The sequence below is a fragment of the Mugil cephalus genome, chromosome 17 (genome assembly GCF_022458985.1).
Source record: "Mugil cephalus isolate CIBA_MC_2020 chromosome 17, CIBA_Mcephalus_1.1, whole genome shotgun sequence".
Taxonomy (NCBI): Eukaryota; Metazoa; Chordata; class Actinopteri; order Mugiliformes; family Mugilidae; genus Mugil; species Mugil cephalus.
In genome coordinates this window covers 20,223,218-20,234,717 of record NC_061786.1, presented here as the reverse complement: position 1 = coordinate 20,234,717, position 11,500 = coordinate 20,223,218, and the positions used below count along the sequence as shown (strand labels likewise).

Below are 11,500 nucleotides of genomic sequence, written 5' to 3'. Positions count from 1 at the left end.
AAAAGAAACAGCCTTCAGAAGACAGGAAGAGTTTAATGATAAGAAGTGCATTGTGGGAAACTGCATATTTAGAGCTTGAAACGCTTCAGTTTTGGTCTTTATAAGAGAATTCAGAATCAAATCTGCCATATTACAGTGAAGGCATGAAAAGAACAGGCTAAAGTTTGCATCTGTTTCCTCGTGAGTGGATGTGGACATTAAAAGAAGTGTTTACAGGTACATAGAAAGCAGATGTACGGTTTATTCTTTACACATTCACTATACATGGAGACATGACAGTGGGCTTTTAAGAGAATGTCATTTTCTGTTTGCAGTTTGCTGATATTTTACAGACAAGACTATTACACAAAAGGAATCAGTAGATGTTTGCCCCACGGAGCATTCATTAAATAAATTTAAATTAAACCACCACAACAACAACAACACTGCGAAGCCAGATTGCGCTAACATTTGATCGTTTATAATTTCCCTCCAGTATATCTGCTCTCCAGAGTGACGTACACACCATCATCCAGCAGGACGTTAAATGAGACTAAACAGCAGCACGTTGGAAATGTTTCACTGCCCCCCTTTCCCCTCCCCAAAAAAATAACTAAAATAAAATAAAAATAAAATAAAAGTTAAAACCACACGGCTGTAAGTTGAATAAAACTCACGGAGGCGCTGGTGTTGATCAGCTCCGTGGATCTTTGTTGGATCTTTAAGGTAACGCGTGGTTTGTCGCTATGTCACGTTTCAATTAAACATACTCTGAACAGGGCCTGGGTGAGGTATTTATTAGAGCTCTTCAGGTCTCTGGAGTTTCTACAAGGCCTCAAACTCGTCGATCCTCTGCTTGGTGTTGCCCTGGCGGATCTGGCGGAGGGTCTTGTACTTGTCGCGGCCGACTCGGACGTTCTCGGCGTGGAGCAGATCGTACTGGCTCTTCTTGTTTTGGTTCCGGGCCAGTTCCAGGTCTGAGCTCAGGGCCTGCGGGGGAACAGTCATTAAAGCTTAAGTACACACTTCTTGTGTTTGCTTTGCAGGATAAAATCCACCCTGTTTGTTCGCTGTTGCATCAGAATATTTGATCAATTTGTGATGTGAGGCTGAACTATGTTTTTTTTTTTTTTTTTTTTAATGCAACAGAAAGAAATTGATACTTTCCAAGTTGCTGCAATGCATTCTGGTCTGTTGAGGCTACCTTTATTTTATTTGTGTTGTTCAGTTGTCTGTGTTTGCTAAGTAACAAAAAGATCTTTAAGTCTTAAATAGTGGAAGTTACTTATGCCGTTCTGTAGAAAACTTTGTCAAATCTCTATCTACTTATATTTAAATAAAAAAATGCTCTGTTCAAGTGTCATTGAACATCCTTCTTCTGTTAACTCTAATTCTGTTGCCCTTCCTTTCAGACCGCTCCCTCCTCCTCATCCTGTTTGTCCAGGTCCTGTCCCGGCCTTCTTACCTCCATCTGGGACTCTGCAGACTTTATAACCAAAACTCGTTCTCGACTTGTTCTAACGCTCATTTTGGTTTTCAAGTCTTATTTAAACCTATTTTTTTTTAACAGTGTAAAAGCTAAACTGTAAATTTTCCCTCACTGATAGAATTTATTTTTTATGTTCAAGTGCTCTCTGTGCTTTTATGGTGCTTTTTTTTTCTTATATTCTTTCTTTTTTTCTCATTTGTTTTATCATTACTGTCTTCACTCGCATTTTATATTTCAGACCCCTGAGTAATATGCTTTATTTTCAATTTAAGGAGTACATTTATAGAATACCAACGTGTCTCTGTTGGGCCATGAACCATATTTTAACATTTTTTTCAGGACAAAAATGAAAAAAAAATATATATATATATATAATTTGGTTGACGTGTGACGTATCCTGGGACCCTTGAACTCACCATCAGCTGTTTCTGCAGGCGCTGGTTCTTCTTGGCCTCGGTGAGCCGGTCCTCCTCGCGGCGGTGGTCGTTGAAGCCCTGCGACTGCAGGTCGGCGCTGTAGGAGCCGTTCTCCTCGTTCTGCTCGTGGTCGCTCTCGCTGTCCGAGGAGGAAGAGGAGGAGGAGGAGGCCGGAGCCACGTTGGAGGTGGTGATGGAGGTGGAGGTGGAGGTCATCACGATGGTCAGCTCCTCCTTCGTCTTAATCAGGTTCTCCTCCACTTCGATGGCCTGCGAGGGAAGAGGAGGCGTTAGGACGGAAACAGGGGGCAGGTGACGTCCTAAACTAGACTTGTATGCAGCGTCTCATCTAAACATAAATGTTGTATTTTAGTTTAGTTTCTTTTAAGTAATTTTGCATCTCATCTTAAGAAGATGTGGACTTGTTCCCTGCACTAGTATATGGTGCAAAATGGGTCATTTATTCAAGGAAACAAAGGCTTTTTGGTGTACAAACCTGTACAATGTGCAGAATTCTAATACAAACTAATATAGACATATTTCTATTTTTATTTACTACAAGGAATTTAGGGGGTTTCCCTTCAAGAAATTACAAATGAGGTGTGGAAACTTCGATATAATTCATGCTACATTGCTAATTTTTTATTATATTTACACACTGAAAGACTTTTGACCAGATAACACTTATAAAATCTTCATTATTCACAATATAGTGTAGCAACAGAACATTTATTGCATATATTTCCACTGGGTCTTACTATCCATTTACACACTTCAGACAGATGTCTGGTCCAGAAGTGAGAGTTATCGAAGGCACCGTGTTATAAACCAAACAGGAGGACAAAGACTGAAGGTTTTCGTAGTGACATTTTCCTGGTAATCCCTGCGCCTCCGTGGAGCTCGTGCCTCCTTTGATCGTGCGTTGGAAACTCACCTTGCTGTGCCATGACTCAGCCTCTTCCTCCTTGGCTCTCTTGGCCTCCTCCAGCGCGCTGATCTTGGCGCTGTACTCGGCCAGCTCTGCGGCCTGGAGGCACAAAGCGCGTCATCATCAAATTGATAAATAAATAAATAAATAAATAAATAAATGACTTATGCATGGATGAGGTCATAAGTGAGTAAAAAAAACTTTGAATGGCAGTATATTTACCTGGAAGCTATCTGCAGCTACAAATTCCCCCATTAATTTTAGAGCTTTTATAAATGTTTGTCAAGCTGACCCGCACTCACTGAGGAATGCATTAGTTTAAACTGAAATTAAAACAGATAATATGTGTGTGTGTGTTTTTTTCTCACGTGCACCACACTCACCAGCTGCTCCTGGGTCTTTATCTGGTCCTCAGCTTGCCTGGCCAGCTCCTCCTTGGCTATTATGGCCTCCATCCTCTCAGCCTCCAGCCGGGCTGCCTCCTGCTCCACTCTCCTCCTCTCCTCCTCCAGCCTGATGGCCCGCTCCAGCTGCTCCCGAAGGTCTGCGGGACAAATTCAGTGCACAGGAAAAATCTATTAAGCGCCGTGTGGTGTTAACGGAAGGGGAGGGAGAAAATAACATCTCTGGGGGTGACGTCTTCCAGCTTTACGGCCACGTGGATGGTTTATAGGCACCTGAACAGGTGAAATACGCAGATTTCAAAAGAAGTGCATCAAACCGTTTCAACGATTAACCAGAAAATTTAGTCTAGCGTCGTTACAACTATGCTGCAAATGCAAATTTTTGCAAAAAAACACCCAAAAAACAAATATTATCTGGAGGGAGCTGAGCTGGAACATCTCTAATATGGTCAAATTTTTCTTTAATCTGCCTTTAACTAAATTAGTAACTGCTGAGCATCGTTAGAATTAATTATTTATTATTTAATAATGGGGCCAGAAGAAAAAAAAATAACTACTCTGAGTCATCTTTCAGACTCTCCAAGTCATTTGGATGATTTTTTAGAGGTCTTACAAGGTAAAATATGCAGATTTCACCAACGAAAAGTAAACTGTTTAAGAAAAGACACGAGTAATAGAACAATTATGGGACGCCTAACTACGCAAAACGGATTCCTTCCACCTTAATAACGCAGACAGCTGTCACGTCTGACAGAGCATCAAATAAACAGTGCTGTGATAAATTGAAGGTAGGACGATAGAAAGTGCTCGCGTTTGTACGTTTTGGCTCCGTGGTACAAATGCATGCGTGCGACTAAATGTTGCAGCTCGAGCCTGTTTTTGCTTTGCATTAAAAAAAAGTAACTTGATGCTGACTGAGGGACCTTTATGGAAGTCAGCTTGAGCATTTATATGAAAATATAATTGTATTCTGTGATTTAACGTCCACTTTCTGTGTCTGTAAAGCAAATCACCAGCAGAGGGCGGTAAAACCATAATACACTGTGATATCCAACAGATCAGACTTCACTGCCTTGTTTTGTAAATCACTGGGAAGGAAAACGATCAACACTCGGCATCTTTCTCCATCCCACCTCTCTCCGCTCTCTTGGTCGTCTCTTCAAACTCGTAGAGCTTCGTCATCATCTCCTGCTTCTCTCTCTCTATCTGCTCCTTCTCCTTTTCTATGGCCTCCCTCTTCCTCTTCTCGTTCTCCAGCTGATCCCTGCAGAACACACACACAAAATAATAAATACTCACACTTTAATCACAGCCCACGAAAAAAATAAATAAATAAAAAAAAATCCCACTCCTCGGTCTGTCCAGATATCTTGCTTGCACCCACCTCTCCATCTTCTTCTGCAGCCTCTCCTCTTTGGCCTGAGCCCTCATCTGCTGGACCTCGATGGTGTCGGGCTTGCGGCGGCGCATGTACAGCTCGTGGTTGCCCATGCACAGCTGCAGGATGCGCTTGTTGACCCGCAGGCGTGGAGCGTAGAAGACGAAGTCCTTGGAGAGACAAAAAAGTTTGTGTGAAGTCTTGCACAAAAAAAAAAACGCATGGAGGCGAAGGAGCCCAAACACTCGGCCTACTTATGAATATACATCATTATTATCATTTTGCATTTAATATTGAGCTGTCCCTTATCCATTTACTTAAAAATGTTGGATTCATATTCATGTTGAATTTAAAGAAATTAAAATTTGTCAGGGAAAATTTTAAAAAATAATACAAAATAATGTCTAATCAATCAAAGATTTTGCGACCCCCTTGCAGTACCTTCATGGACCCCCTAGGGGTCACAGACCCCCTCTTGCCAACCCTTATATATCACATATTTTAATTGAGTTTTCCCTGTTTTCTTTTTTAATTTTGTTTTACTGTGAAATAAAAATAGACAACATAGCTGTGAATAAAGTGTGTGAGCATTACATTTTTTTTGGTAATTTTTACAAACTATAAATGTAGTGATTAAGTGATTAAAATTGCAATAATAATAGTAACATAAAGCTTCAGTTAATTGTTTAAAAAAAATAAAGAAACAACAAAACAAATGCAAAACAATTAATAATTCTGGTGATAATAATAGAAAGAATAATGGAGAATGAGGGGGGAGGCAAAACTCTTATAAGGCTGATAAATTTTTATGCTCATACTTAAAAAAAAAATTTAAAGAAAAAGCCACGGGCGAATTAAATAATGCATATTCAGGCATCTACAATTCTCATTTTTATGAGAAGCTATAAACCAAAATCAAGATGTCCTCCATAGTTACATAACACCATCTCCAGGTCCAACGGGACAATCTGAAGTTATATTCATACACATTCAAATAAATAAGAGTTTTCTAGATCATTTTCCCTCAGACTCTTCCAATATTTGGGCTTTTTAAACATGACCTGTTCTCATGGATGGATGGATGGATGGATGGATGGATGGATGGATGGATGGATGGATGGATGGATGGAAACTCCCACGCATGGAGTCTGTTTATGTCCAAACACTCACCTGCGAGAACAAATTCCTCCAACAACAACAGCCGAGCATCCGACTGTAAACAGACTCCAGTCGTGTGAACTTCAAGTGTTTGTGAGAATGTAGGCGAACATTTCTTTGAGCCGTCATGACTTTTTTTGTCACGTGTTTTGTGTTTGTTTGGGGAGACACTGAGGATGAAACTTACAGGGGATTTCTTGTCTATGGGCTTGATGATGAATTTCTTTTCATTGAAAGAAATGTTCCTGATTTCACTCCAGGGGAAGCCAATCTTCGGGGTCAGCCTTGAAAGACGACAAAAAAATAAAAAGGTCAGATTCACACGTTCGTAGTAAAAATGGAGAGAATTCGGTCAATGGCCTTTTAGGAGACAACATGTTTTATTTAAAGCTTGACAGACTGAAGGGAAAGGTCGATGACTGCTCGTGTGTTAGTCTCCTGTCTACAACTACAACGCTGTCAGGTCACTGATATGATGTAACAGTGAGGTTACAGAGCTGAAACCATGGAGACCAGGAGGTGAAATGGACCGGCTGGACACGGGACATGAACCGTGGACTCACCTGTCGTCCTTCCCGTAGATGTTGAGCCCCAGAGCGTCGATTCCGAGCCACAGGTCTGTGCCCTTCTTGTTCTTGATCTCGAAGAAGTTGACGCCGTACATCTCCAGGTCCTGGGCGATCTTCAGGTACTCGATCATGGCGTCTTCCCTGTACAGGTTCAAAAAACATCCCACCGATCAAGCCTTAACATTATGACCACCCGTCCTCAAAGTTGACGTCAGAAGCAGGAAAAATGGGTTTGATTTATTTATGTGTGAGACCTTAAAGGCTTCCTGGGTTAGTATCAATCGGCCTCCTCTTACCTCTGCATCGATCTGTGCTCCCGGTGCCAGATCTGGATCCTGTCCTCCCACTGCTCCTTCGACAGCTTGTGTTGCTCCAGCACTCTGAAGGGAGAGACGAGCTATAAGCTGTAACCCACGCTGGTGAAATGTAAACAGTCTGTGCATACGCGCTAAGACAAACACATGCTGCACTGTAGCGTCCTTCCTGTCCGCTTATATCTCCTTTTTCTTTTTGTGTCGTCGTTTGAGACTGAAGCTAATCGGCTGCACGCTCCCCACATTTGTTTCTTTTTCTAGTTTCAGGAGAACTTCCTGAAGCTTTGTCTCTTATGAATAATGTTAGGGAGCTTTGAGCTGAAGTTATAGTTTTAATAATCTCAGTTTCCCTCCCACAGCAGTTCTGTAAAGAGTATTTATTTCATTAGAAGTAGAAGAATAGTGAGGTTTTCTCACTGTTGGGAATATTTTAACTGTGTAGATACATTTAATGTAGATATTTAAAAGAGTCTTTGCCTTATACATGTAACTAGAAAAAAAGTTTTGAAATGTCTTAAAAACCAAACGTAAGTTTTGAAGACTGGTATAATACATATATATGTATATATATATATATATACATTTTTCAAAATAAACTTTCAAACTTTCAGAACATGTTTTATGAACATTCACCCTGCAGATTTGAGATTTTCAACGTTTCAAACCTGGAAAACAAACTAATACACATGGAGAAGTGAGAATGTGTTGGAGAAAAGCTCTTTATAAGGGAAGCTCTAACATGTAATTCTTTTTTTTCAGACTTGCAGAATGACATTTAATAGAATTTTGCAATGTTACATTACATTACATTAATTTCTCTAAGGTATTTGGGATCAGTACGACCTCAGAAGCAAAGGAAGTAGCAGTTTTTGTAGTTCTCATATGTCGACACTTGGATTATTTCATTATTTGTAGTATGATTAAGTCACCAATGTGTGACAAAATATAAAACTGTTTATTTTAATACCTGAACATGACTGAACAAAGACAGAGCAGTGAAGTCCCATTGTCCTCAAGCGAGTACTTGATAATTAGTGACATTGTAGCTCGTTGCTTTTCATAAAATGTGTCAAATTTGCGCGTCAAGTAAAACTAGAAACATTAATAAACATAAATAAATACGTTTAAACCCTAGAATTTGATGGGATTTTGTATCATGTTTTTACTGACTAGTGTATTGACCCTTTGCTACCACTAGATGGCAGACTGAAGTGTCCACTAACGAGGACAACGGGTTTAAATGAAGCAGAATAAGCTGCAATGAGACCTAAAACTTAACGTCCCCATATGAGGACGCAGGGTCTCAGGAGGTTAAACCTGAGATAATGTGTTTGTATAGACGCAGAATTAAGCTTAACGTAACAACAACAGAGTGGACGATAAAATAAATATGTAAGTTTATTCAAACTAGAATAACACTTCCGTTGACTTTTTTTATTCTACAGGTGTGTAGAAGAGGCGTTATTTGGTTTTGTATCACTGATGTTGTTAAGTGCAGAACTTCCTTTTTGGTATTTTGTTCTCTACTGGAATAAATAAATATCCAGTGATGTGACACTCACCTCCGGGGCAGCAGGCGCTCGGAGGACAGGTAGCCCGGGTGATGCGTCGACTTGCTGTACTCTCCGAACTTGGCCTGGATGGAGTAGGAGGCGAGCAGCACGGCGGTCTCCGGAGGACAGTAGATGTCCTCCGCCAGAATGTCCTCCTTCACCTGCAGGAAGAAGAGCCTCCGGGTGACGTCCTGGATCAGCTCCTCGGCCACTTCCTCCGGGTAAAACTTGACCCTCAGCTTGAACTGCAGGGGAGTCTCCTTCTTCACCTCCTGAGCCATCACCTTCGCCACGACAATTAAAAGGATAATTAAAAGATTACAGAAGACGAGCGATTACAGAGAGATAAAGAGGAGAACACTGTTAGTTAACGTGGGTGGAGCATGGAGGATATGCTTCAATAAAACAGAGTTCAGTGGGAGTAGAACAGGACACAGTGGGAGCTAATAATAATATAAGAGTTTAACATGAGATTGAAATAGAGTTTTTTAATGGATGAAAAAAATAAAGACACACTTGTATTTATTTAAAAGCTCAGGTCAACAACAAGGAATTGACTTGCTTTAATTGTTAACATTAAGTAAAGTAAAAAGCTTTAAAAGGCATCCACAGATAAAAAATAAATGAAATTTAGAAATCAGAAATAAGCAGAAGATGGAATAAGAAGTTACTGCCCAGTGAGAATTTTTTTTTTAAATCTAAATGAGAAACAGGTCAGATGTTAATTATTTTATTCCTTTAGTTCCACACACATAAATCAGCAAGTCTGAATCATGTGTGGCTGCCATATAATTTTTATTTTTTTTATAGAGGTGGCATCATCCGTCCATAACTACACCAATCCAGCATGACATTATGACCTAATATTGTGTCGGTCTCCAAAAACAGCCGTGACTCATAGAGGGAATGGACGTGAGCCTTCTAAGGATGCCCTGTGGTGTCCTGTCTGTGGTCATAATGTTGTGGCTGATCAGGATTGGTGTTAATTTCACTTTGCGAACGCACAAACTGACCTTCTTTTCGTAGTTCAGCCACGTCATGAACCCTTTGTTGTCGACAAACTGCAGCCCGAAGTACCAGGTCTCCCTCAGGCCGATGGTCCTGGCCACCTTCAGACGAGCAGCGACAGAGATGGGACGTTTTTTTTTTAGTTTTTGGAATTTATTTTAAAGTGCTTCAACTGTTACGTCACTTCAGAACACACAACCATAATCGTAATCCCTGAGTGATTAGCATTACATTCTTTGCTTTGCTTTTAGGTGACCTCACAAAGATATATGAAGGCGTGTTGGCGTGAGACGATCTAAAAATGTGATTTTAATTGGCAGCTATAATCAAAAGCAGCTGGAATCCAATTATATAAAAATGATAAAAAAAAAAAAGATATTATGCACTGAAACACCCAGCAGTTTATGATGAGATTACATTCACAACCATAAAATAATTACAACAATCTCAAAGTTTGCTTAAATTGTATTCAACTGATAATAATTCTGTACTCCAGCCAAGGACTTTTACTTGCTGTAAAGTGTATTATTTTTTTTTATTTTTTTTTTAAAGTTATGCAACCGCTGTTTGTGCACGAAAATACAGCCGGCCGGTCTACGTGTGCTTTGTGAACTGTGACAAACGGACCTGGTCAAAGAGCTGCTTTCCTGTGGTGTTGGGGTGGAAGGAAAACTCCAGCTCTGCGTCCATGGAGGTGACGCGAACGTTAACCTGCAACATAAAAAAAAAAAGGGGCATTTAGTCATTTAGACACCTCAGATTCTTCTATGTGAATCTGTGAATGCACTGGAATATTTTAATTTAAATTCTGCCCAAACATCCTGTCTTGTGGTGTTAACCCAAAATGATGTCTTTAAAAGGAGCTGTGAAGTGGATTGTTCATAAACCATAATTGCTCCCTATCTCATTAGACTTTGGACTACCCTTGCAAGGTGCCACAAGGTTGCACATACGCAGATTAAAATATGAAAACCCTTGCCAGGTTCCCTTTTGACTTTCCCACCGTCAGTTAAGATCGGCTAAAGTCACGCAGAAATGTTTTTTTTTTGTTTTTTTAATAGAGGAAATACAGATACGCTTGATTTTGCGTGTGAAGAATAAACATCAGGCACGATGGGAAGAAGTTACACAATTTTTTTTTTTTTTTTATGAAGTTATACAAGTGCACACCCTGTGGTGTCATAAAGATAAACCATCTCAAACTTTGGCAGCAGAAACTGGAACATCCATTTATGAAACGTCGGCCATGTTTCTCAATCATTTCCACCATCACATGTGAGAGATCTCAACCCCCCTCCCCGACATCCCACTGCAGCTGCTCTCAAATCATTGACCGGGGAGGACACAGTCATGCATTACTTGTCAATCAGTGCGTGACCCCCTAACCTACCAAGAAACATCTCAAATTCACGTTTAACTGTTCGGATTCAAGTCAAAGTCAGAAATGAGCTTTTTGAGTTTGTCAGCATAACCTCCCGGGAGGGTTTTTTCTCCTTGGAGATATAAGAGCAGAGCTGCTGTCGTAACCTTTTTCTTATCAGCCTTTTTCTGCAAACTGATGCTGAGAACGTACGAATCTAACTGATTCAGGACTTCATAAGAGTTTCTTTGTTTGAGACTGATTACCGATAAAAAAAAAAAAAAAAGAGGAGGAGGGGGAGAATAAAAGAGTTAAAGCGTCCAGTCATGAGTTCACAGAAATCACTCGAGTCTCTAAAAGTCATTTTTACAACACGCATCTCGACTGCAACTGTGAAAAATCACTTTTTTTTTTTTTCCTTTTTCTGTCAGGAATGTGTGTAGCATGGGTCAAACTCTACACTGGTTAATGAGTAAATGCAAAGTAGGATTCCTGCCTCTTAGTAAAAGAAAAATTAAAACAATAAAACTCCTGAACGCAGAAAAATAAAATGTTCAAAATGAGAATATATTTAATACACTTATAAACGTTTAAATGAAGGGTTTTAAAGGGCTCTTACCGTCTTGGGCATCTTGGCTCTGGTTGGCGGACGAGCTCCAGCAGAAGAAAGTGTTTCCCAGGCTGACTGAGGCTGCAGTGGCCGACTCCCAGCAGAACCCCCACCTGATAAAGAAAGCAGCTCGGCTCTCGCTGGCTCACTCAAGGGCAGGGCTTGTGTCCTTTGAACTCGGCTCGGCGGTGACGTGGGAGGTTTCGACCTGGTGGCTATCGCACAGAGCGGAGAGATTCGCCTTTCGGCCGTGGACACCCGGCGCTGGCAGAGACGCGGCAGCTCCACCCAAAGACAATCACCTGCCTCAGCACCTGGACGCCTGCGACCTTTG

General features: G+C 40.7%; 1 protein-coding gene across 1 annotated transcript; it reads right to left on the bottom strand.

Moving 5' to 3' along the window:
- Positions 1-221: 221 nt before the first annotated feature.
- ezra (ezrin a) lies at positions 222-11,432 on the bottom strand. The gene is made up of 13 exons (XM_047611249.1): positions 11,176-11,432; positions 9,824-9,907; positions 9,202-9,297; positions 8,198-8,472; positions 6,618-6,701; positions 6,316-6,462; positions 5,940-6,036; positions 4,601-4,764; positions 4,350-4,480; positions 3,196-3,356; positions 2,819-2,911; positions 1,885-2,154; positions 222-969 (listed from the first exon to the last, which is right to left on the bottom strand). The coding sequence occupies exons 1-13, from the start codon at positions 11,185-11,187 to the stop codon at positions 805-807; spliced, it is 1,779 nt and encodes a 592-aa protein (XP_047467205.1). The 5' UTR covers positions 11,188-11,432; the 3' UTR covers positions 222-804.
- Between the last annotated feature and the right edge of the window lie 68 nt (positions 11,433-11,500).